Source organism: Gobius niger, assembly GCF_951799975.1.
Source record: "Gobius niger genome assembly, chromosome: 3".
NCBI classification, from domain to species: Eukaryota; Metazoa; Chordata; class Actinopteri; order Gobiiformes; family Gobiidae; genus Gobius; species Gobius niger.
This window is the reverse complement of record NC_136854.1, coordinates 39,268,412-39,295,959: the sequence shown is the minus strand read 5'-3', so window position 1 is coordinate 39,295,959 and position 27,548 is coordinate 39,268,412. Positions and strand designations below refer to the sequence as shown.

The 27,548-nt window shown below is 41.1% G+C and overlaps 1 protein-coding gene and 1 long non-coding RNA gene across 2 annotated transcripts in view; one reads left to right on the top strand and one right to left on the bottom strand.

Annotated features, from left to right (window-relative positions):
* LOC306960835 (neuronal acetylcholine receptor subunit alpha-7-like) overlaps nt 1-19,086 on the top strand; it is a 73,563-nt gene extending 54,477 nt beyond the window's left edge. Inside the window, exons 5-10 of the mRNA XM_079553414.1 lie at nt 4,298-4,377; nt 6,073-6,240; nt 10,879-11,073; nt 12,632-12,718; nt 16,485-16,594; nt 18,046-19,086. Coding sequence (XP_079409540.1) covers nt 4,298-4,377; nt 6,073-6,240; nt 10,879-11,073; nt 12,632-12,718; nt 16,485-16,594; nt 18,046-18,630 — 1,225 coding nt within the window. The 3' untranslated portion in view covers nt 18,631-19,086. The remainder of the gene's footprint in view (nt 1-4,297; nt 4,378-6,072; nt 6,241-10,878; nt 11,074-12,631; nt 12,719-16,484; nt 16,595-18,045) is intronic.
* The window catches only part of LOC306960932, a 377,440-nt gene that overhangs the window by 182,512 nt on the left and 167,380 nt on the right, over nt 1-27,548 (bottom strand). The window lies entirely within an intron of this gene.

Here is a 27,548-nt window from a genome sequence, read left to right as displayed (position 1 = left end):
GGGCCTAATGGGGCCGACCAGCTCTCTCACCATGATTCTGGCCCAAAACATGACTCCGCCACCTCCTTACTGACGTCACAGCCTTGTTGGGACATTGTGGTCATTCACCAACCATTCACTACTCCATTGAGTTGACCATCCAGGACTACACGGCGCTCATCAGTGAACACGACTGTTTGAAAATGAGTCCTCATGTATTTCTGAGCCACTGCAGCAGTTTCTGTTCATCAGCATTCAATTAACAGTTTAGGGGAGGCCCGGATAGAAGGTTTATGCACAACTGCAGCCTCTGGAGGGTCCTACACCTTGATGTTTGGGGGACTCCAGAGGCACCAGCAGCTTCAAATACCTGTATGCTGCTTTGTGGCATCTGTTCTCCTAATCTGATGTGTTTGTCTGGCAGAAACCGTCCATATTGTGCCATTATTTGCACAAAACGGAGTGTGCTCTGAATCATCCACAAATCTCTTATCAGTACGATGATTACACTTAATCTTTCATGAAATATCGAAGGTTTTCATACCTAGACCAAGGCATTCAACTATTTCACGCTTTTCATCAGCAGAAAGTCCCTTTTTCTTTGCCATATTGCTTAAAAATGATGATCTGCATAATAAAGTGGAACACCCTTTTTCAGTAGTTTTTCCCTTAACTGGGCTTAACCCGACAACTAATTATCCCAGGTCTCTGAGATTAATGTCAGTGATTCATAGAGCCCCAAGACACGATACCATCCATGAGTTTCATTATTATTATTATTTTTTTTACCTTTTTGACACAAAAATCCAATTTGCATAATAATTTGGAACGCAGTGTATAGACTCTGGGCGGAGCCAGGTAGAGGCTGAAGGAGGGCCAAAGCAGGAGGAAAGTGGAAGAGGGAATTTTCCACAAAAGCAGGGGGGGATTTTCCACACTCTGTTAGCAGAAGAAGCAGAGATCGTCAGAAAGTCGCTGAGTTGTTTTTAAAAGCATGAAGTAATCGAATTAATTTGATTTATCGGCCTGCCCTAGCTGCTTATAATGATCACTAGTTGTAATGGTACATACACACCTTTTTTCCTTTGTTATTAAATGTTAGTTGTGCTGGATATTTGGTGCGTAACATTTTCCTACTCTTTACCTCTGCGCATGTTAAATGAGGATACTAATGTTCCCGCGGTAACACTTAAACCCATTATGGAAATGCGTGCATGCCTCGTGCTGTTTGCTTATTGTCACAGTTATTTCTGCAACACTAAGCAGCTTCCATTAAAAGTCTATTAAAGCCAAGGACAGTCCACTGGGATCCACTGGCGCCCTGCCCTTATCTTTGTACACAACATGACCTTTTGGAAATGTGCTCCACTTATTTAGTGATGTGATTAAATTGTGATTAAGATTATGCATCAAGGAGCCAGGGCACTTTGCCATGAGGCTGTTTCATAAATCTTTGTCTGGCTAAACATGCTTTTTTTTTTTTTTAGAAAAACCTATAGTTGTTCAAAACGGTGTACCAAATAGTTTATCAATTTCCAATGATAATAAGTTTTCATTATGCCTACATTAATTTCTGCAACATCATCTCCATTATTTGACAGCCCTGTTTTCATAATGGCAATACTCATGTTAGCAATAATTAAATGAGTGTTTTTAAATAGCCATATCACTTTGGGACTTAGAGAGGCAATTATGGGTGCTTTAAATGCTAATGTCTAACAAATGCATGTTACAGGGGTTATTTGGATATATTGAAAACAGCAGAACAAGGCTAAATGCTAATTGCTAATTTGTTACTTTAGATGAGACAGGGTTTGCCTCTGCTCTAAATCCGTTCCCTCGGCCTCTGTGGTTTGCACCATCTGTTAAGTGAAAACAGTGATTGGATTTCGATTATGGATGTGCCTGTAAATCCGAATGGGGTAAAACCTTGTCCTGTTTTATATCTCCTGGGCTCAGTCCCAAAGCTCTTTGTTTAAATTTATAGCGTACCTGTCTCGCAGAGAGGCACCTCGCTCCTCGGCGCCGGCTATAAGCGCTGCGGTCGGAATAATGGACTCAGATAGTGTGAGGTGGGGACGCTTGTCTGACTCGCGCACAAACAAATATTTATTGTTTGAATTTTTCCGTGAAGCATTCAAGGCCCTGTACCTGATGTTTCCAAACAATGGGACTGAAGTTTAAACGGATAGTTGTAGAGTAAATTGAATCTTCCTAACTTTCCCAACACATTTAATCCAATTCTTCACAAGGACGAGCGTATAAGCAAATTTCAATGGAGCAATGGTAACAATAACTTGCCTGCTAGTTCACGATCGATACAATTGTTTCATGATTAGATGCACAGCGCACACTGCTCTCTTTTACAATATACTGATCCCCTGGCGCAGCGGCGTTTCTGCCTTTTGCTGTGAATTGCATTTGCAGCTTCTGTGTTCCACATTGTTTTGCAGGATGTTTTTGTGCACCTTTGCTTTGTTTTTGGTGAGGTTCAGTGGAGTTTTTGCTATGGAGAGTCCTCGCTGGCTATGAAGGAAACAGCTTTTGGAAAAAAAAGTAAACAAACAGCTAACCCAAACACTGAAGAGGCACCAAGAGCCCCCCCACACCTGCAGCACAGTGAAGGCGTCACAAGAGGCGAGAAGGAGCGAGAAGGAGCGAGAGGAAGCTGCGCAAGAGGAAGGAGGAGTTGGACACAGCACTGGAACAGGGACGAACCAAAGAGGCGATGCACCATTTCAGAGGAGCACTGAAGGCAGCCAGCCAGGTTTCCTCTTCCCCTTCCTCCAAAAACTTGCTGGTCAGATTGGTCCACAATGGCGAGGCGCAGAGTCGCAGCAGCTCAGGACTAACCGGACTAACCCTAGCATCTGATCTACGCAAGTTCGTTGTACTTAGGGATGCACCGGCCGATACCACATGCTTGTAGTCATACTCGTACTCATTCATGAGGTGCCGATACCAGAAACCGATACCACTACATAGCAACAAACTGGAGAATTCTTTAGTGGAAATCCAATATTTCATATATAGCTGACTTTATTACAGACTACACTCCCTAAATCAGAGTCTGTGCTGGATTTAACCAGAACTAAATGTTGCAGTGTGGAGTCTGCAGTGTTTACAAGATACAGGCTAATGCGACTAGTGTTGCTAACTAGCCGCTAACAGTTTTGGCGATTCTTGCACCGTTTTATGCCTTATTCATCTGAAAAAGTAACTCGGCGACTAAAAAGTTCTCAGAAAATCCAAAATAAAGACATAAAGCATGTCCATATGAGCATTAATAACAGCAAAACAATCAAAATACTGTAGCTATTGGCTATTTGTTATAAACACACTGGAACACCCACACAGAGCTGTAAAGGCGAGAAGAGATCATTTAGCTGCAGCAATAAGCAACCTCCCACGGGAGGTGTTCCAGGCGTGTCCTAGTGGGACAAGGCCTCGTGGAAGGCCCAGGACACGCTGGTGGGACTATGTCTCCGAGCTGGCCTGGTGTCGCCTCGGGGTCCCCCCAGAACAGCTGGAGGAGGTGTTTGTGGATCAGGAAGTCAGGGCATCTCTGCTGAGATGGAAGAAAATGGATAGATGGATGGATGGATGGATGGACGGACGGACGGACGGACGGACGGACGGACGGACGGACGGACGGACGGACGGACGGACGGACGGACGGACGGACGGATGGATGGATGGAATAAGTAACCATCTCATTGCTATTGTTAATTGAAAAAAAAAAATGAATAAAGCACAAGCATTGAGGAGCTTTTGGACATGAGCTGTGCTGTCTACTGATGGACAGTGCAATAAAAGTAATAAATAAAAATAATATTGAATAAAAATGGTATTGGTGCATCCCGAGTTGTACTGTTGTTCAATGAGAAATGAAGCACTGACAATATTGTGGATTAACCGGAAAACCGCAACAAACTTTACACAAAATCACAACTTGATGTAGGACAAGAGGGAGAAAGTCTCTATGTCGCTGACGATTATAGTTCGTTTATTGTGTACTGATAACAACTGTACTAATTCCACTCTGTGTAAAGGACGTCTTGATGGCAAACTGTTTGCTCAAGATGAAAACGCTTGATTCTGTCTGGCTCTAATCCACTCTCTCTTCCCTCTCTCTCTGTTTTTCTCAGTTTCTCCCCCATCTCCCCCCTCCTCACCTGCTGTGTGTCGTCTGAATGTTGACTTTCAGCTTAACTCTGCTTTAACTTTTCACCTCTTTTACTTCCCCCTGTCCCTGGACACCTCTGTGACCGGTCATTTCCTCTCATTCTTCTAACCATCCTTGTGTCCCTGTCTGCAGCGCTGATGAGCGGTTCGATGCCACCTTCCATACAAATGTGCTGGTCAATGCAACAGGAGCCTGTCAGTACATCCCCCCAGGTGAGACAGCTGTTTGCATAGAGCGTAGCATTGCAGCAGGGGGAGAAAAAAGTCTCATTTGTTAAAGCTCTGAATTCTGGAGGTTCTATCTCTCAAATGAGAAATGGCATCGATTCTTGATAACTATTTTGATACCACGGCAAAGAAAAGTCCCCATTTACTGTATACTATTTTAGCTGTTGGAAACTTGTGTCTCTTTTTCCATCTGCCCTGTATTATCTACACTGCAGAACACTCAACAATATATTACTTTATTATTTTAATAAAGGTTCAAATTTGTTCTCTTTAATGAAAGTCAAATGCTAAAATTATGTTAGGTAATATAAACAACAGTATAAACGATTTATTACTCTGGCCCGTCACTGTCACATTTAGGAGCAGAACAGTGCATTCATTCAGAGTAACAAACAATGTTAAAACTGCTCCATAGACTAGAATTAAAAGACAGCTTCTCCACACTCCTCCCTGTTTACCATAATGACCACGTTTGGAAGGGAAATCATGGCGTCAGACTCCACTGACAGAGCGGGATGCATAGTGCAGTCGCAGCCGTGCCTGCGCCATTAGCTCTAATGCTAACGGCCTGTCAATCAACGTCCGGCCCTCGTTAGTGTACGAGATTTCTAAAATGTTTGTTATGAAAACCCACCTGGTCCTTAAACTAACCCAGCGTTATCACAGGAGCAATATCTAGCTGTTTAAAGTTAAAAAAAGAAAAAAAGAAAAGAAACCAGGCTTTACAGTTGTTTAGAATGTGCGTAAAGTGCATTGCTTTCTAATGGAAAACTAGCTTGTTTTGACCTCTGTATATACGGAGGTACAACAACAATGGTGGGCAATGGCGGCCACTAGTGTTGCGGTAATAAAGCAGAGCAACAAGCAGCCATTGAACTGCCCTTTAAAATCCTCTATATATATATTCATGAGTCAGGTTCAGAAAGGCCCCTCCCAGAACCGACACCTTAACGTGGTGGAGGGGTTTGAGGCCCCCGAATGATCCTGGAGGTCTGTTGTCACGGGCTTCGTGCCCCTGGTAGGGTCTCCTATGGCAAACAGGTCCGAGGTGACGGGTCAGACAAAGAGCAGTTCAGAAGCCCCTTGTGGGAGACTAACAGGCCCAATTTAATCGTGAGGCCGTCCTTCTGTGGACCCACCACCTGCAGGAGGAGCCATAAGGGGCTGGTGCAATGTGATTTGGGCAGCTCAAACAGGAAAAAACGTCTTAATATCCAATGCTAACTGATACATGTAAGCAAATGGACGGCGCTAGGCTAGGCTAATGTTTCTATAAAAACGCCTGCTCCTTTCAACCGGCTACTGCACCAGTAATCAGATCCTACACTTCGACAATGGATGCAATTAGTTTTAAAATTCTTACTACTGCGCTCTGGGAGTGGAGCAGGACCCCTGAGTAAACACAGAAAGTATCGATACCTGCTCAAATCAATATCGAGCTTCGATACCACTTTTAGTATCGATTTCGTATCAAGGAATCTATTTTTTTGACAACCCTAATGTCCTTAATCCTTAATATGCATCTTGTGACATTTGAGCATGAGTAAGTTTTAACATTTGCTTTGTAAATGTGCAGCAGCATTTTACATTAATAATACAATATGGTGGCAGCATCAGGCATTTGGATGTGCTATAAATAAAAATGTTAAAATGTCCGGCCATCCTCCTGTGTTCCCTCAGGCATACTGAAAAGCACCTGTTACATTGACGTGCGGTGGTTCCCGTTCGACATCCAAAAGTGTGATTTGAAGTTCGGATCGTGGACTTATAACGGCTGGCTCCTGGACCTGCAGATGATGGACGTGGACATCTCGACGTACATCCCCAATGGAGAGTGGGATCTTGTCGGTGAGAAACTGACACTGTTTGGACATTTATGAGTGGAAATATGAAGGAGACAGAACGGTTTCTATTCATACTGCAGACGCCGTGTCAGAGTGGATCAAGTTAGCTATGCTGTTAGTGTCAGGTACCTCAGAATTGAAGACTTCTTGGTTTAAGTCTTTCACGCTGACAAGTCTCCGAGTCCCAGATAAGGATGTGTAGCTCTCTGGGCTGCTCTTCAGATCAAGTTTTAATTCCCGCCCACACAAAATGTCACATGTACAGAGTGAACTTAATGATCACACATAAATCATCAAGGGGGGGAAAGGTGTTTGATCAATGATGGTGAATGATTTGCTCACAATTTTCTAATGCAATTTTCAAAACAAACAAAATTCAAATTGCAAAATTGCATTGCTCTACTTAAAGGAACAGGCCACTGTTTTTCCATACTGAGATATGTTCTTACCTGAGCTTAGACGAGTTGATGTGTACCTGTCTGGTCTTTTTGTGAGCTTGTGGAAGAGCGTGGTCGCTTCCACCTTCACCCCCGTTTGGAGCTATAGTAATACATTGGAAGAGGCCAAATGCTAACAACATCTTTGGTCGTTTTGCGTGACTGAGGGCATGCATAAAGACCAGACAGGTACGCATCAACTCGTCTAAGCTCAGGTAAGAAGATAACTTAGTATGGAAAAATGGTGACCTGTTCCTTTAAGACGAGACACTACAGGTGAAAAGGGAAACTTTTAAAATTTAGAGATATCAATTTGAAACTTTTGCTGTACATTACTGTCATGAATTGAGAAGAACAAAATATATGGCAAGTTATTTGTCATTTTCTGTAGAATAAGGCCTTTTATGCCTAAAATATCCCATATTTTCGGTGGCGAAATCTGGAAAATCAATCAATCAATCAATCAAATTTTATTTGTATAGCGCCCAACAACAACCAGAAGGTGCCCAGAGCGCTTTCCAGGATAAAAACAAGAATCATAGTAGACAAAAATAAATACAAAAACACATAAAAACAGCAGTCGAGTCGGTGGCTATGTATCGAAGGCTTTCCTGAAAAAATGTGTCTTCAACTGTGATTTAAAAACAACAAAATGAATCGAGCCAGCTTTAAATTTATGGTTTTATTCCATTGACATATTAGCTACAAAGATTTTTTCGGAGGGGATTTTGGAAATCTTTTAATCAGCTGTTTTATAGTGTAAAAATCCCACCTTGGTTTTTGAAGTGCAAAACTCAATAAATAGGGTAGGATAGGAATTAGATATTAAGAAAACCTTGAAAATATTGTCCAAGACTGGAAAGTTTGAAGTCTGTCGGTGTTATTTACGTGGAGATATTGTCGCATCCATGTGATATAATGCAGTTTGAGGAGATGGCCTTTTTAAATTACAATTTCCCTCATTGAATTCAATTTTTGTGAAGATTAGGTATGTTTTATTTCCAGGTGAAAGTTTACATGTTAAAGACCAAACTGGCCCAAACCTTCAAAAATTGAAAAGATTGAGCTTTGCTAGCAGTGTCTCCGCTTAAAGGTACATTATGCAACTTTTTATGTGAAAAAGTTGATACTATAGTGCGTATTTGACCTTGTAGTGACCCAGCGCCTGTATGAGTGGTCCGCATGACGCCTCTACTTTCGATCATGGCGGTCTCTACAATACTCCAGGATCAGTTGTTTCTGGTCAGCAGTGAAAACCCTCCAAACAATTGATCCTGGAGCGTTTCAGAGGTCACTCTGATGGAAAGTAAAGGCGCCATGCTGACCACTCATGCACCTCGGTCACTACAAGGTTAAACACACACAATAATCAACTTTTTTTTCCCCACATAAAAAGTTGCATAATGCACCTTTAAGACAATATAAATAAAACACACTCGGAATGTGTTTATTTAGAGCTTCTGGATGGTTGTTAATCAGACAGTGCATAAACCCGTGAAGTGTCCCCAGCTGGCGGAGTGGTGGGGGCAGAGCGGGGTCAGTGTGGCGTGTGTGAGAGTGTCAGACCCCAGATATGCGCTCCTCCTAATCAAGATCCTGGCTCAAGATCCGGAGATGGGTCTCTGAGGCCGACCGTTCCGTTTGAAAGATGGGTCAAATACTCGGGACACATTTCCTACCGGGACAGCGGAGAAGATGACGGATTGATAACCGAACGAGATTATTTTTAGCCCCTGTAATGCATCACCATGAGGCGGACAAAATGTGGCCAAACGTCTGGATGGTTTCTAATCAGACAGAGCATAAACTCGTGGAGTGTCCCCAGCTGGCGGAGTGGTGGGGGCAGCAGCGGGAGCGAGGGGTAGAGCAGGGTCAGTGTTGCAGAGGGTGAGACCTGAGCGTGCGTGTTCATTTGAGCGCGTGTGTGCGGTGACAGCTGGCTCAGGGATGGTCCACTTGATTCAGACACAGCCGGGCGAACACACACACACACACACACACCCATAAACTCTGCCCTGGTGTCTCACACGGGCTCCGAATGTGGCCAGTGCATCTGCAGGTCTGCAATCCATCAAATTATTACCAAACTAACAAAGGCTCTTCCTCCCCGGGCGTTCAGGTGACACTGTTTAAATGAACTGAAATTGAATCCGTCCAACTGAATTTTGCATGCGCAGACACCCGGCCGACTGGAGGAGGGGGTGTGATGGGAGCGCCCAAAACCCGACTCAGATTGTGAATAAGTTGGTGATTGCACGTCTCAGATAGATCGGGTGCATGCGCGGACAGGGAAGATAAGTGCGGGAGCTGAGTGTGGATTGGGGGCATTTCAGGTTGATTTTTAGATTGAGACAAAGGCCCCAAAGTTTCAATCTGTTGATTCCAATCAGAGCTCTCGCTGTATTCTTCAGAGATGATGAGGGAGATGTGGGGTACGCATCAAAGTCAGGCATCTCGAATCACTTACATGTTATCTATGAAAGGTACACATATTTAATCTGTAGGAGCAGAGAAATTACCCACTCGACTGTGATATAGTTCATGGTATTTGTATATATATCATTCCTGTGCAGACAAACAAGATAAACCAAGTGTAACATGGATTAAAAGTGTCACTTCTTGGGAGCAGGTTCAAATACATGTCAGAGAAGGCTACATGCAATTCATCAAAATTTAATGGAAATTGCAATCTCAACCTGGCCAATTTCAATTACCGTCACAGGGATCGTGCTGTGACAGTGACCACAGCTGGTTTGGAGTTTGCAGGAGGACAATGGGTGACTTTAGTACAAGGGCGTAATGTTAGGTTGAATATTGGAGCAGTCAATCCCTTTCGAGGGTTCCGGAGGTCCTCCCCCATGAAAAATTTTAACCAAATGCATTCAATTTAGCCTCATAGACAGGTAAAAAATATTTGAATAAAATTGAACAATAATCTTACCAGAAGATGGTGAAAGACTGTTGTGGAGCAGGAGAAGGAGGATGTGGGGGAGCTGAACAGTGCAGGACACCACGCTCTGAAAAAGAAAAACCCAGGAGGCGGTGGACTGGTTTCCCCGACCTCCAAAAACATGCTGGTCAGGTTCAGCCAACACCTGGACGCAATTTAGTGATAATGACAAACACTGTAAAGCACTTACTTTCTTAATCTTACTAAACTCCCACTTCTGTCATTATGCATAATGAATAAACAAACTGCATTTCTTTACTTTTTATTTATTTCATGTTGCAGCAAATAAAGCACAGAATTGTAGGGTTAATACAGGCAGAAGCAAGTCAAATTTAATGGGTTTTAATGCCAATTTTATTGCCAAAATACTTTATTTGGAGGAGGGGTGGGCGAAGGCTTCGTGTGTGGGGATGGAAGCTACCAAGTGTGCAGCAGGAAGGGGGTGCGGCATAAATGTGTTATATATTTTGTCATTAAATTGTTATAAAATATATCAAATATCAACATCATCATCGTAGGAAAATTAAAATTAAATGCCCGGCCCCAGATAAAGCGGAAGAAAATGGATGGATGGATGTTTCAAAATTATTGTTTGGACAAAAATATTGGGGGTTTAAGTTAGCCAGGTTTGAATATTGTGCGGTTTGGAAACCTTCTATAACACCCCTATTTACCTATTACCTATTTACCCCTATGCTTTAAAGTTTAGTATATTTATTACATTCTTTTTGGGGGAAATTGGGAGAAATAGTTGCCCAAAATTGTGTACATTTTTTGAGGAAAATGTGGCAACATTCAGAAAAAAAATAGGTGAAAAATATTTATTTGAGCGGTATTCTTTCTATACTTTTATTATTTGACACCAGTTGTACCTAAACTTTTTTGTGTTGTTTAATAATACACAGCCCTTGAAGAAATCTCTAAATTCTCCCAATTCCTGCACAGCCACAAAGACTGAGAATCTGTGTCTTGTCCTAATGTCGCGTCACATTCTCTTAAATGGTCACATTATATATTGCCTTTCTACCTGCTTTAGGCACTCAAAGCGCTTTACATTAAGGAACCACTCACCCATTCACTCTCATTCACACTGGAGGCAAGGTGGGTGAAGTGTCTGGCCCAAGGACACAACGACAATGTGTCCCTGTGGAATTCGAACCGGCGATCCTCCGATCCCAAGACGACCCGCTCTACTTTCTGTGATTTTATAAGGTCAAAGTTCAGCTCGTTCCCTGACCTCTCTCCTCGTCCTCAGGTGTGCCGTCCAAGCGTAATGAGCTGTATTACGAGTGCTGTAAAGAGCCGTACCCCGATGTGACGTTCACTGTCACCATGCGGCGTCGGACACTTTACTACGGCCTGAATCTGCTCATCCCCTGTGTGCTCATCTCGGGGCTGGCGCTGCTGGTGTTCCTGCTGCCGGCCGACTCTGGAGAGAAGATATCGCTGGGTAAGACTCACAAACACACCTCTCCTCCATTCACACTACATTAAAGTGCATGGGAAGTGTTGCCTGAGATGAACAGATAAAAAAAAGAAGATTAAAAAACACACCTAGTCTGGAGATATATTACTAGCTTGTGAGGTGGAATGCATTAGAGTACATCCATGGAGAAAACATTTTCTCCTGTTTATCTCAGGCAACACATGACTTCTCACGTGACTTGTGACTATTAATAGCACCTGTGCTTGATTAGTTTTTACACTGTCTGCCCTGATGAAGACCTAAGCGGTCGAATCGCGTTGGTGTCCCTCGAAAATAACAGATTTTTACTTATAAGTCGGTTGTGCCTCGGACCTCCTTTTTTGTCTACAAAATGTACTTGTTGTTTTTTTCATAGTTGAAATTACTGTAATTTCCGGACTATAAACCGCTACTTTTTCCCCACACTTTGCACCTTGCAAATTATACAACAATGCACCTAATTTATATACTGAATATTGTGTCATGTTGTCAATAACAATGCACCTACATTAATACGAATGGGTCCAAAAGCACTCGGTTATTTCTGATGAAAGAACTCTGGCGTAAGAAAGATGCAATTTCAGCTCCAAATCCAAACATGAAGGAATGGAATGGATGGAAACAACACATGAGCAGCTCTTGTCTCCGCTGTGCGGTTGTTCAAACTAGAGACAATCGTAGTATTGGCTACGACCAAAGTTTTATCGTCGCAGTTTCAGGCTTCAGAAGGCGAGTGTTTACCTCAGGCGAGCGCCACATGCTAGTGTGTTTATTTTCGCGGAAAAGTTCAGATAAAGTAAATGCAGAGTCGGGCCTGCTCATGCCCGGCCTGTGCTGCTGTGACTCTGTGGCGTGCAGTGTGTGCGCTGACACTACAGAGATCCTCTCTGCAGAGAGAGGAGGCTCACTCTGCAGCCAGCCAATCAGGACGCAGAACACAGTCACAGTGGTCCCAACGCGGTTCACGAAAGGTGAACCGCGTTGGGACCACTGTAATCGAATTTATAAACTTTTAAGTTCTTAACACACTTTTATAAAAGTAAATGTACCTGCAGGCCACCGTTCTCTTGAAATATTTGACCACACATGAAGAGAAAAGTCCAGTATTGCCAGAATGATGGTGCTTCAAATGCGCTCGTAACATCGTGGACAGCTGCGGCCTATATATGTAAAAAAAAAAAAAAAAAAAGTTTTTTATAAATTGTGTTGGGGGCGCTTATATTCAAGTGTTCTCAAAAGTCCGGAATACGGTGTTTTTTTCTTGTCATGAAAGGTTGAAGGTGGTCCTGAAGCTTCACCAGATCCACTGTTTTAAAGAACCTCACACACTCACATTATGCTAATGCTGTCATCATGGCCAACATTTGACTTAATTAGTTAATTGGTGAAATCAATGTGTTTGTCTGTTTTTATCAGCACAAAGCAAATACAATCCCCTAGTCTTGGAAATGTCAACCCTTCAGAAAACAAGTCTTAAGTGTGAAACCCTGCAAAACAAAGGCAGCATTTGAAGTGAGCATTTACATGTGTTTTCTCCCAACAGGCATCACGGTGCTGCTGTCACTGACGGTCTTCATGTTGCTGGTGGCAGAGATCATGCCTGCCACTTCAGACTCTGTTCCTCTCATCGGTACGACGCTTCCCTTCATTAATTACTGTTTGTTTGACCTCGGTTATGACAAAAACTGAACATATTAAAACAGTGAAGCAGTAATTGGAGGTTTTACAAATCCTCAAGGGAGAAGCAGGTGCACCGATTTTGTTCTAAAATAAATAATGACGGAGGTGTCAGAACAAAGAATGTCGCTTCTCGGATGAAAACAGTGACGTGCGGTGAGGATTGTTGCTGGTGAGGCACATGCTGTATTGCCTTCAATATAAAGCCGGAAACTGCAGGAAAATGCAACTTGCAGTCTCTGGTAATTGTGTAAATGTTACTTACATCAACAACATAAAATATATTCACACAGTGTTGCAAATGAAAATTATGGCTGGGACTTGAACCCCACAGGCCATGTGGCAAATTATTGATTATCCTGATGAGCCACATGGACAGTGAGTAGAGGTGCTGACATTTGCACTAAATAGACTCATCTATAGTATTGATTAGCAACAGCAATCATTTTAGGGTTAGGGTTAATTCAGGGTTAGGTTAAGGGTTGGCTATGAATATGAGTATCATTAATGGGCAATTAGTATGTTAACAGAAAAAGTATAATAAGCAGTGTGTTAATACTTTGCAAGCATATTGCAAGTTATTAATACTTAACGAACACACTTTAAAGGGACATTTCAGGATTTTTGACATAGGGCCTCATTTCCTAGTTATCCAGAGCGTTACTGATTTCTGGAGATGTTTTTTTTTTTAATTCATGCAGTTCTTATATTTTAAGAGCTTTGTGGCGCTAGGCTAGTACAAGGCTAGCGCATTTCTACGATATCAGCTACCTGTCGATAGAGTAATTGTAACCATTTTGCATTTAAAATAACTAATATTTGAGCAGCATCAGCTTCGTGGTTGTATAAGTTGCGCAGCGGCGGAGTGATCTGCTAGAAAATAGTCCCTCAAAATGCGATTATTCATGTGATGCAAGGTCAGTTATATTCCCAAAATTATTCTATCGACACAAACATTTATATGGTTAGTCTGGTGTTATAAGTGATTTGCCTCAGGTGCACTGTGGAGCGGGTCAGTCTGTTTTTAATGCAGGCTAGCTGATGCCATAGAAATGCGCTAGCCTAGCGCCACAAAACTCTTCAAATATAAGAACTGCATGAATTACAAAAATCTCTCCAGAAATCAGCAACACTCTGGATAACCAGGAAATGAGGCCCTGTGTCAAACATCCTGAAATATCCCTTTAATATAGAAGCTGCAGTTACGCACAAGACCTGAGGTGGCAGTAGTGAGCGTAAAAATGACCAACTTGCATCTAGTCTCTTTAAAAGTCAAATATACAGGTTAAAAGTGTCGTTCTTGTGTCAGATTCTTTATCGAGAGGATAGGAAACCAAAGCACCCAACAAAAACCCATTCACACATGTATTTAACATGTATTTTTTTGGGGTGCGAAAAAAATAATTGGCGACAGAGAGCTGAGTGAATGAGCTGAGGACAGAGTGTGCAGGACACCGACAACTGATCAAAATCGTAGGAACTCCCTATAATCATTATTGTATTATTTTTTTATTTTTTTATTTTTTCATGACAACGGCCTCACTTGCCTCCCCTGACCGAACGTCACTGGAATATATTGCCTTTCAAAAGACATACAAAAACAGATCACGTGTTGAGAAGAAATTGAAATACAGTATGTTTTTAAGTAGGAAAGCTAAAGCTACTTGTACTTTTAAAGACACAAAACTGTATTGAACTTATAGACCCAAAGTAAGTCTATACCTCAGTTACTTTTGCTCCAATAGTTTTGTCTAATCTCATCAACAGCCACCACAGAGTTTTATAAGGCACCATCAACTCTGTAACAGCTCCTGTCATTTCTGCTCTCAATGACATGACTGAACAAACTCTACAAAGTTTCCTCTGTTAGACAGGCCATTTCCCAAGGACCCATCTGCTCTGCCCGTCCATATCGCCCCGGCCCCTGCTGTGCACTGCGTTATGGGAAGTTTTGAGCCAATTTCTCTCATGGACCTTAAAAATTTGTCTGGAAGCTAAAACCCAGTACCCTTTGAAGATTTGAAGTTCTGTCTGTTCTACACCAGTGAGGCAGTTTTATGAAGAACAGTTGGTATTTTGATGTTAAAGGGGATACACGCCTGTATTCCAGGGATTGTTATTAGCTGCCCTCCGGTTTTACATAACACAAGTCAGCAGCACAGCCTCTGCCAGGGCCTCAGTCAGCGTGTTGAAGTTGCGTGTGTTTTGACATGTTGCTAACCCGTGAGGTCTGACAGACACTGGGGGTCATTTACCCAGAAGGCACCTGTCCTCCGTGTTACCCACGCCTGCATGTCAGCCTGAGATAGTCACCGCACATATTTACACCTCCAGGGGCGGGACAGGGACTGACGGTGTGCTCTGGTCCTGGGTACAAAAATACTTACTTTTAGCATGCATTTCTTCAGAAGTTCAAAACAGATTTCAGACTACTTGTTTTCAGTAACGAGTAATGAAACGCATTTTATTTTTCCAGACCAGTAATCAGATTAAAGTTACTTTTCCAAGTCACTGTGAGTCACTATTCTGTCATCTTCCTTAGTAAAAAGATATACTCTCGCGTCCCCTGGAGTGGCGTAACGTATGTGACAAGTCACATTTTCAGCCTGAAACAACTCACAACATAAACACAGACAACAGCAGAGGAGGAGAGACTATTCTTAATCTGTGGCAGCCGTCATTTGCATTTTGAGACTGGGGAGGTGATGTCATCAGCTGATTATTATAACTAATAAAGTAGCTTTATCGTAATCTGACTTAGTTACTTTGGTATCACTTTATTTTACGGCACCTTGATACATTGTACCAAACAACATTTAGTGCAATGCAATGTGCTCTGTAACAAATTTGTAATAGGATACGAGACCCCTAGGGTCGGGTTACGGTTAGAGTTATGTGTTACATTACATTATGCACCTACAAACTACAAATACATACATATTATTCCATTTTGTATATATTACCCATAGGTACAAGTTATTACATTGTTACAGAGCACATTACATTGTACTAAATGTGGTTAGGTACAATGTATTAAGGGTACTGTAAAATAAAATGTTACCCATTAGAACAACTTGTATTAGTACTTTGTAGGTACATAATGTAATACGACACAAGACCCTTAGGTTTAGGGCTTAAGGTTAAGGTTAGGTTTGGGGTTATGTCTTATTACATTATGTACCTACAAACTACAAATACATATTATACCATTGTGTATCTAACCCATAGGTACAAGTTATTACACATTTTTTCAGAGCACATTACATTGTACTAAATTTAGTTGGGAACGTGTCATGGGTACTGTAAAACTAAGTGTTACCGTTACTCAAGTAATCAGTAAAGTAACTGTTACTTTTTAAAGGAGTAATCAGGAATCTGTAATCAGGTTACTTTTTCAAGTAATCTGTGGCTACACTGATTGTGAATGTGTTTATATGACATATTCATTATAATTATGTTTTGAATTGCTGTAGGGATACTGAACTTTCACTTTTGCCCCACAGCATTGAGTTATTTCATCAAGAGAAAGGTTAATCTGTTTAGCTACACTTATGTTAGCAATGGTAATTTTATCAATGTTATTACAATTAATCGCAGCCAATATTTCAGACTTAATAAAAGGTCCACCATATGGTTCCTGTCAATTTATTATGTGAATCTATTTTTATGTTCAAAATGATTAACGTGAGTTGTGACTTAACTGTGTGTTTTTTCTCCAGCTCAATACTTTGCGAGCACCATGATGATCGTGGGTCTGTCTGTGGTAGTAACGGTTCTCGTGCTGCAGTTCCACCATCACGACCCACACGGAGGGAAGATGCCTAAATGGGTGAGTCAGCCCTAATTATACGGGCTGTAGACAAGTACATCTACAATACTGTGCCGTAGTTAAGATGTAGTGATCTAGTAATCTAATCTAAGATGTAGTAAATATTGAGAGAGTTGGACATAAACAATGAGAAATAGTCATGAGTCAGTGAGATAGTTAATGAGAACTCGCTGGATGGGAATGGTAAATATTGTTAAAAAGGCTAAATAACGGAACTATATAAAGTGATAGTGGAGTAACAAGGGGCAGATGTCATAAGAGTGAACTTCTTTTCTACTCCTTTTCATTCAAACTTTTGTTGAATGAAAAAAAAAATTGTGTTAGATAAAAGACCTCGGTGGTGGTGCAGCGGTTGGCACTTGTACCTCACAGTAAGAAGGTCCCAGGTTCGATTCCCACCTGGACTAAGCCTTTCTGTGCGGAGTTGCATGTTCTCCCCGTGTCTGCGTAGGTTTCCTCCGGGTACTCCAGTTTCCCCTAACACTAAAAACATGTACAATAGGCCAGGATGAATGAGAGTGTGTCTGAGTGTGCGGGTGTGGGACAAGGGATGAAAATCAGCCCATAGCTACAATCTGGGGTGGCGTGTTTACATGCATGTATCCATGCCAACATCATTATATATTATATATATTAAGAATATATTTTAGGCAATACATTAGTCTTTGAATCAGCAGCGGCTCAGGCCGGCAGGTGTACTGTAGCGTTGTGGTGAATAGGGCTGAAAGATACTGTATCGATATTGAGATATGAACATTCAAGATATTAATATCGAAAAAGCAACGATATATCGTTATCGTATTGATATCGAGATATGAACATTCAAAACATTAAAATCAAAAAAGCAAGATATAAACCATATAGATTTTCATCAATAAAACTGCACTCTTTTGTATCATGTTTTATTCTTCTGAAAAATGTTTGGTTTTCACCTAACCCACAGTTGTATCGTATCATATCGATATCGAGATATCTGGCATGAATATCGAGATATGAAATTTTTTCCATATCGTTCAGCCCTAATGGTGAACCTGCAGACTGAGGACGCAGATTCATGGCCGTCTTTTTGGGGATTGGACCCGATCCAGTCATTAAATCCGATCGGATACTCTCAAAATGCCTGGATCGGATACTGATACTAAATATCGGATCAGGATATCCGTAATGAACATACACTGTCCATTGTATTTTAAGGTCATAATGCGCTTATTACTTGATCTGCTCTTCTATTGATAAATAGCCTATGATAAAAACAGTACAAATACAAGTAGTAAAGTCCTGTCAAAAAATGTTGGGGCCTAATGAATAAATTTAGCATAAGCCTTATTGATTTTTTAACAAAGGCTATAGGATAAGTGAACAAAATGCCACAAGGCTCTTTACATTTGTGACAAATGTTTATTTTCTCACATTGTCAGGATCTAACTGCTTTTCCCTGACCCTGCCTCCAGGTCCGTGTCATCCTCCTAAACTGGTGTGCCTGGTTCCTCCGCATGAAGAAGCCCGGAGAGGCCAACAGACCCCCCACAAACTCCACCGGCGCCGCAGCCTACAAATACACCCACCCCTCGCCCCACCACACCAGCACCAGCAGCATCCAGATGAACACCATCCCGGGAACCCAGGCCACATCAGGGGGTTCAGCCACCACTAACGGAAACATGAATCTGTATTTTGGATACCACTCCATGGGCACGGATAATCCAGCGTTCCCAACCAGCACGGACTCCAGCGTATGCGGCAGCAACCATCCCAGCGCCCCTTTGCCGCATGAAGTCCACTTAGAGCAAACAAGGACTTTGATTTTGGATCAGGTTCCTGAAATTTCTCGAATCTTGGATGAAGTGCAGTACATCGCCAGGCGCTTCCGGGAGCAGGATGAAGGAGAGGCCATTTGCGGTGAATGGAAGTTTGCAGCAGCTGTTGTGGATAGATTGTGCCTAGTAGCGTTCTCACTATTCTCTATCATTTGCACCTTCACAATCCTCATGTCAGCGCCGAACTTTATCGAGGCGGTTTCGAAAGATTTCACATAAAACAGACGACCAAAGTCGACCGTTTAACTGTGCCACGGAAGCCTCTATGTTCAATAAGCCACCAGAGAGAAGCTGAAAAACACAAGAACGTTTCTTCTATTTTCACTTCTTTGTCAGTGATACGTGGTGTGTTTTTTTCCTATTCAGTGTGGCTCTTTGTGAATATATCGCACTGTATAGTTTCCTCGTTGGAGTTCAACTCTGCATCAGCAGTTCATGATGTAAGACACACTTATGCACTTTCTCTCTCTGCCCTGCTGCACATGCAATTTCACTATACAGTATATAATATTGTTTTCAGTTTTTTATTTATTATATGTGCTGTGAATTTGTGACCGTTTTAAAACATGTGGCGGATTAATGGCGTGATTAATTAGGCAGATCATTATGACGACTGGCTTTGTAAAAATGTGGATATTTGCCCAGTGAGGGAGTGACAGTGGCTAAATTGTGATTGATACAGTAGATGACTGTCATGGTCAGTATATATCAAAAGTAGCTAAAGTGACTGCAGATTTGCACAGCATGAGATATGGAGATAGATAGGGACATTTACCAAAGCCAACATTTCACAAGCAGCTGCTTGGGCAGGGGTAGGCAACATCAGGTCCGAAGGCCAAATCCGGTCCTCTTGCACAGAACCTTCAGCCCCAAGATGATTCTGAGAAATATTATCAACAAGAGATCAAAGGTATTTGTTATGTTGCATGACCAAAGTGCAAGAAATACTGTCAGTGTTTCCTAAATTTCCTGGCAGAACATCCCACTTGGTCATATATAATGTAAAACATTTGCATTTGCATAAAATGGTTCTTTACTTTCAGGCTTTGTGCTGGGGCTTACAAAATCAACAAGGTTTTGAAAACATATCCTATTGAGGTGAGTCTCATAGTTACATACCAACTTTGTAAATTAGATCCCTCAAAACTACACGTAAACATTAAGATAGATGCTTCATTTCTGATGTATGATCTAATGATGTCTTTTACACAATACAAACTGTGAATTTTCCTCAGACCTTCTAATCCTTAGTAAATTATCAATTGTATAAATAGCCCCCACATTTCTCTTTGTGTTATTTTTTTGTCTAGAAAAACATTGGAAGAAAGTAATTGAAAAACAATATTTGTCATGTGGGATCAACCCAGACGAGACTTGCCTCTTATCTTTTGTGCAGCTTAAAGAGTCTGGTGTTTTTGCTCTCTAATACTCAGTGAAAACAAACAATGTTTTTCCTAATCTCTTGCAAACAACATGCTGCAGGATTACCAGATGACCTTATGTAAGATTTGAGTAAAACCCTGTCTCTCGTCGTCCCCCAAAGTGTTAATTTTAACCTTTGAGAGGGGTAAGTCCAAGCATAGAAGTTAAACGGTATTTTTTCAATCAAACCCTTCCGTTTCAGTTTGGCAATTAGGATTTTTGAATGAAGGAAGTCCATGAAAACTGGATTGTAATTTGGAAATAATGCGTGAAAAGGCGTTCACGTTGTTGGTGATATAACAAATAGAAACAGAATAGCTGCCATTACCCACGGGGACTTTTCAGGTAAAACATTAGATTATCATGTGCGGCACATGCTTCGAACACAATGTTAATCCCAAAAACATATCTCTTATCAAAGCTGTTTCACTATTATAATGTCATCATCACAGTGTTTACAGTGTATCATTGGGCTCACACTTGTATTGGATAGTTGGATTGTGTTGGATAGTTGGATTGTGTTGGATTGTTGTTGTATAGATGTCAAAGGAAGAGTAACTGGTGTTAAAAAAGCTACAGTTTCACCCAATTGCTTCACTTTGATGACCTTGTAAAAGAGCAGACTCACAAAATGTAGTGCTTCGGAGTAGAAACCCATCAAAAAAGTTATTTTATATATCTAAGGTATATTATTTACCCCATTACTGACCACAGTTTTGACGGATCGAGTTATCTTTGAGCGAGTTCAGTTTACTGCATTACCTCATGAGAGAAGGTTTCAAAGCTACAGCTGCTCTGTTATGAACTCTGGTTGGGGGAGGGGTCTCGATCATTGAAAATGCCAGTATGTTGCAAATCCCCCATTAGTGTGATATAAGATGTGGGATAAACATATTTTCTGTAGATCTCCCACTTCTGCTGCACGATCCTCATAAAGTATAGCTCTCAGAACTCTCAGACCGCAAATGCTCAGATCCCATCAGATTTTTCCAGTGTCTTTCTTTGTGGTCATTCTGTGCCTCTCAAATTTCTCCTGTGAAAGATTAAATGGTCACTGTACAATGTACATAATGATTTTGAAAAAAATAAAATAAAAATAAAAACATATATATGAGTCGATGAGTCAGGCAATTAAAGCTAATTACTGAATAATGTTTACAGTGGTCTTGGGTAACAGTTTTGACATTTGAAAAGTATTTATATAAACGTATTAAAAATGTGTTTAAAACTGTGCAAAGTCATCCGGGTGGTTGAATCGAGTTTTCGAAGGCGCTCAACTCGTCTTACTTTATTGAAGAACATTTTCTGTTAATGTTTTTTATCTTTGAAGATAAAAATGTGTTTTTCTTCCTCTTTATTTATTTTTGCTTAAATTCTATCTGAAAGAATAGACCTCCGCCAAGGCATTAGTGCCAAATACTCAATTCACTGAATCACAATCCTTCTTTGAACGTCAATGCTATTACACAACATGTTTCCTCTTCTAAAAAACATGATATAGTTTTGAACAAAGCTCAATCTGCTGTAATTTTTGACACAGTGCATTTGACTTTTTCAGTAAAGATAAACAACACCTGGTGCAAATGAACAAAAGGAGTGAGCAATGAAAGTAAAATGCTAAAGTTAAATGTCATTTCTGCACCTGGATATTATCCCAGCTCTTTCTTGGTCGGATCGCGTGAACAACATGAGCTGCTTTATGACCTGTTATGCAATCCTGGTGAATAATGCGTCCCCTGTTTGGTGCCTGCATCTCTGTGGATTCAGTGCACTTACTCTAATGCAGCTCACACCTGCACACAGATCCATATGACACTGCACAGACCCTGGCCCGCACACACGCACCCTTCTGGCCATCAGATGGGGCTCTTTACATATTATTTAGGTCAGCAGTGCTTTGACTACTGAATACGAGCTGCAATAACTTTAGATAATGACTAAATTATGACAATGTGTTTCTACTCAGGAACTCATTTGTGATTTGTTAATTTGGAGCAATGGCTTTTTCCCCCAATCTGATAGACTGTAACAGAAATTTAAGCACTCTGTAATTGCAGTCCTTAAATTGGATAGAACTTTGACTTTCTCTTCCCAGAACTCCAAATCCAATATCAGTATTTTTGTCAATCTTTGGACACAAGAAACATTTAATTTCTAAATCGATCTGTGTCAAGCATGTACCGTGTTCTTCCTTCTTTTGTCTTAATCCACTGGGATGGAAATATTAGTGGATGATGATAAAATATTGTTTATCAGGTTTTAGAGTGGAGGAGTGAATGAGATTATGCCCAGTCAATCCCTTCCTGTTCATTAACCTTTTAAGTCGGGGTTTTATTATTTTGGCCTCAGAGCTCGGATCTTGGTGTTTGGTCATATTTGAGCCCCGCCCACTCTGAGTCACTGTGGTTTGATTGGCTTCAAAGTTACACTGTAGGTCAGACACCGTGAGTGACAGTAACATGGCACTAAATAGTGAGCCCTTTATTTACAGTAAAAAGGCTGAGGCTTCATTGCTTTTCAGTCACAGATTGAGAAGTGAAGAAGGAAGTCGTGGAGATTCTTCTTTAAAACAAAACACTTCTGCAGGATGTAACAATAAAAAGTTGAAAATCAAGTATTCCTTCGTAATAAGTATGAAAAATCCTGTATCTAGTTAAAATAATAGTTAAATATTAATCTGAGTCGTGGTACAGCAGGACTGATGTGGACAGATGTTAAAGAAGCTCATGAGGTTAATTTCATAGTAGATCTACAGCAGTCCTGTCCACATCTGTCATGGTCCACCACAACTCAGGAACTGGGACACACATGACTCTACATCAATAATGTATATGGATGTTTCTTCAACCATATGTATCCATCATATGTTTTTTTGTTTTTTGTAATTGTAATAATAATTTCTCCTATATTTCTTGTTTTTAACCTATTTTTGAGTTTCAGAATCTGATATAATTCTAATATCCAGCAGAAGTCTGCAGTTCTGTCTAAAGCAGAAGTTCCATGACTTCCTTCTTCACCTGTTGCTCTATGACTGAAGAGCAATGAAGCCTCCGCCTTTTTACTGGAAACAAAGAGCTCACTGTATTTAGCGTCATGTTACTGTCACTCATGATGTCAGCTTGGTCAGGGGCCTCCTGGGTTTAAGAAGTTAAACTATTCTAAAAACTCCTCTGTACATTATTCAGCAGTAGCAATATTAGCTCATATAAGAAATTATTGGGGGACATTTGGTCAATCCATTGAGCACTACCACCCCACACTTGTATAGTGTTTCTCTACAGGAGATATTAATGCAAAGATTTTCAAAATGTCAAAAGCTTTTTGCTCTGTTTTTAATACAGTCTTCTGGTCATACAACATAACAAAGCATAATGGAGCTGAAGCCACAACAGGTACACATTGAAATCTGCAACCATATTGAATCTAAAAGAGGCACATTACACTGCCACCAAAAGAGGAAAAAAAAACATACTGCCACCTCTGGTCTTACGCGTAACTGCAGTCTCTATATTAAGCTCGTGCATGACGGCACCTCGGACCCGAAGTAACACCTTTTTGAGTGACAGTGCAGGATTTTATGAGCTCATTCTACACATTAAGACATTACTGGAACATGTAGGGGGGGGAAAATACTTACTTTTAACATTTTTAAACTCCGTATTGTCCCTTAAAGTAATCCATAATACATGATAATCCAATCAATTGAGATGCTTCAACAGAGTCTTACCCATAAATCCATAGTCTCACTCCACCTCTATTGTTTCCTTTGGTAAATGAGTGGAAGAGGGAGGGAGAATTGACCTATAGATATAAATACATAAGAAATGCATTAAAATGTGCCACATTGTGACAAGAATTAGTTAGACAAGTTTCTTTGTGCCAGAGCATGTTCTAATGTGTCAAAATGTGCCAATTCGCCACAGTAATCGATTTACAGAGTCTGCTGATGCCACTCAGTGCCAAATGGCATCACACTGCCACAGAAAAGCCCAGAATTTTTAGAGCAAAATTGTTTTGTTTTCCCTGTAACTTTGCACAAGTGACACTCATAATTCAGATGTCATTTTCCATTTTGTTCTTGTATTTTTTGTTTGGCAGAATCTATATGCTTGGACTGTCATTTATACTTTCCCAGTGGTTTATACAAAGTTACGTCAACTAACTTTTCCAACTGTCCTGGAAATGGTCAAAGAAAGGCCTTGTTTAATAAGCTGGGTTTGGTCACTCTGTGCTGGAAAGAAAAGTACAATCCAGTCCAAACTCTTTAAAGGTCCAAAAACTAATTTAGAACACAGCTGGAAGCAGACAATGGATTTTTTGGCACTTGTTTGACTCCTGCTGTGACAGGTTCAAGTCGATGAAGACCCTGAAAAACCCAACATTTTACCAGCATTAACCATTGAGAGAACACAGAGCACAATATTTATAGTATTTATGTATTGTTAGTTTTGTGTTGTTAGTTTTTGTTGGATAAACAGTACAATTAAAAACAAAGAAACTGATTTTGTACGGCGATGTACTTTTTGAAATTACGTAGTAAGACTGTACTTTGTTGTTTGTTAAAAAATGTGTAAAATCATCAGTTTCAGACACTAGATCTAAAAGGCTTATAGGTTGCCATTGACAGTGAGTGTGTACAAGCCTTGCACTAACATACTGTACATAAAGTACTGGATGTAATGTGTTTGTAGAAGCATATTTTATCTGCTTGCACTGCCTAACCTAAGTGACACAAACAGGCTGCGGATGTGAGGGGGCCGTGGCGGAAACATTTGTTCATTTCATGATCATCGCCTCTTTCTCCAGTCTGCTCTCATCCCTCTTAGCCACGCTATGTTTCTTCATTTTTAAACCATTAACATTATCTGCATCTGCCCGGGCTTCCACACGGGCCCGGATACGTTCAGGGGTGTAAAAGGGTGCGTTTCTATTTGTAACCTCCGTTTCTCATTTGCTGCGTCTTCCTTCTCCCCGAGGCGAGTGGCGTACTGTAGATTTCATTAAGCACATTTATACGTTATAGGACAGTCAGCTCTCCTATAGATAGGGACAGGGATGTGGAGATGACACTGTTGTGGCGATGTGAGTCACCCTTCAAGATATGCTGGCGTTGAGAAACTTATTCGGAAACTGCAGCCGCGCATGAGAGGATGGATTCCTGATTATCAGATATCTCAACATTAGATTATTTGCAATTTACAGTGTAGAGGTTGTATATTTACTTCAGTTTAAAGGGCACTATAAAACTTTCTACTCCACTATATTTCGATAAAGGCTCCAGAGGAAAAGTACAAAGTTGGCTTTATGTTTAAAAGGCAATCCAGAACAGTAGGTGGCGGAGAGTAGCTTCACTTTCAATCCCACTGACTCACATTGCCCTCACACCATCAGCGGCAAGACCAGCTTCTATTCATTCCCCATATGCTGCAAAGCGACTTCTAGAAATACAAAGGAGAGCGGCGTAACCCGGGCGACCGGAGCGGTGAGCTATATTTGCATAGTGTTAAAATGTATTTCATGCTATGCAAAAAGGACACAGCTTTTTCAAAAGTAAACAAACAGGTTTCTTATGAGCTTAGGTCTGGGCTCGTTCTACACATTAGGACATTGTTGGAACATGTGAGGGGAGGAAAATATGAAATGTTAACATTTTTAAACTCTGTACAGTCCCTTTAAGACATTTGAGATCTACAAATGTCTTCTTCTGAAACACTTAAGAGGCATCAAGAGCCCCCCACATCTGCCGCACAGTGGAGGCGTCACAAGAGGCGCTACAGGAAACAAAAGAGGGACAAATGAGGAGGTATCCGGGCAAGACTCGCAGCTAAGCTACACAAGTCTTCTATCCCTACTTTAGATACAGACGGCATCTCGTCCTAGAAGGGGGCGTGGCGTCGCCGAGAGGGACAATAGAATATTTTAGGAAACCCAATTTTCCACTCTTTTAGCCATTTTCTCATGGAATATGAACTTTATTTATCACATAAATAAAGTCTAAATCTGGTCTATATGGTTTGCAGATTGTTCAATGGATGCGAAAAAACGGCAGTTGTGGCTAGCGCTTTCTAGAGTTAGCAGTAGAACGCTAGCATACTCCGATATATGTATTCATGGGCTGTTGAACCACTTTTGCTCCTCTCAATGTCTTTATTTATTGGGTAGAAAACTATATAAATAATTCTGCATTTGTTGAAGTAGTTTTTGATAAATTGGAGAAAGTTAAGATTATTCTCTTCTTTATTTTCCCACGTAACTGTTTCAAACATGACCATATATGGGCGATTCCAGAGATGCCACCTGTATCTATTGTTCTGGCCAATGTTTGTTCACTGGAGAATAAGATGGATTATATTCGTCTGCTACGCTCTTCACAGAAGATGGTGAAAGACTGTTGTGGATCGGTGGGAGCTGCACAAGAGGAAGAGGAAAGAGAAGGAGCTGACCGGTGCAGGACACCACGCTCTGAAACAGGGACAAACCCAGGAGGCGGTGCACCGTTTCAGAGGAGCACTGAAGGCAGCCAGTTTCCTCCAGGGGGCTATGGTTTCCCCGACCTCCAAAAACATGCTGGTCAGGTTGGCCCACAATGGAGACACACTCAGTCACAACAGCTCAGGACTAACCCAACACCTGATCACAATTCCTTTGTGAGATTGAACCATGACAAATAAAGCACTAACTTACTTACGATCACCAACAACAGAACAAGCTCTGACTTCATGTTTTTAAGCGACAAATTTGTCTTTTTTCTTCAAGGTAAAGCCCCTATGATCAAAATGTTCCAAATGACGACCTCATATAAGCTTCCCAAAGAGTGAATGAATCCGCGGGTATTTATGTTCAGCCAAAAGTTTGGTTCAGGGTCTCAATCACAGCCTAATTACCTCATCACCCATGTCAAGTCCAGCATTTTCTGGCACTTCATTCACAGCTTGGTCCCTGCATCCACAAAGAGCAGATTGTTTAGTGTTGCATGATTCTGCATAAGTCCCATACAGCATAGATTGATAAAGAATAGATAAGATTCTAATTTATGTAGAACTCTCTTGCATCTCCTGTGTAATCTCTACTACGGTTTATTAATGATAATGTTTCAACAGTGAGAGAGCCTTGAGGGAAGAAAGATCTAGAATGATTTGAGCGGTCCACATCTCACAAAGGAGAGCGCAGGAGAGGGAGGACAATTACCACGCAATCTGAAAATAACTTTTGGCTTCTTGAGTTGAACAAACCATGGTGGATTACGGGCCTCGTGCTTCTGATGGGACCTGAAAGGGGGCTCTGTAAGTCTCTGGTGAGGTAGAGAACACGAGCAGTCTGACTCAGCAGCAGGCAAGACGTTTTGAGCCAGGGCCAGCGTCACCATATTATGACTCGGTTTGTGTTTCCAAAACAATCTCACGGAAGCAGAGCTCAACGTGGGGAGAGATGCACCAAAATATGAAGCGTGTGTGATTAGATGAGAGGCGAGATGGCAAGAGCCTCAAGGGAACGGGCCAGAGTGTTCACGTGCCATTAGCATCTCCAAGCTTAATGAGAAAAGAAAACACGGACACTTTGTTTTTTTTGGATCCGAGGTAGTGTTGTAAAGACATCAGCCGTAGAATGGTCACGAAGAGACCTTATTATACAGCATTATCTTTAAAGTGCATATGACACATTAGACACATAAAACATATAGTTAACACAATTATATTTAAGATTTGCCAAAAAAG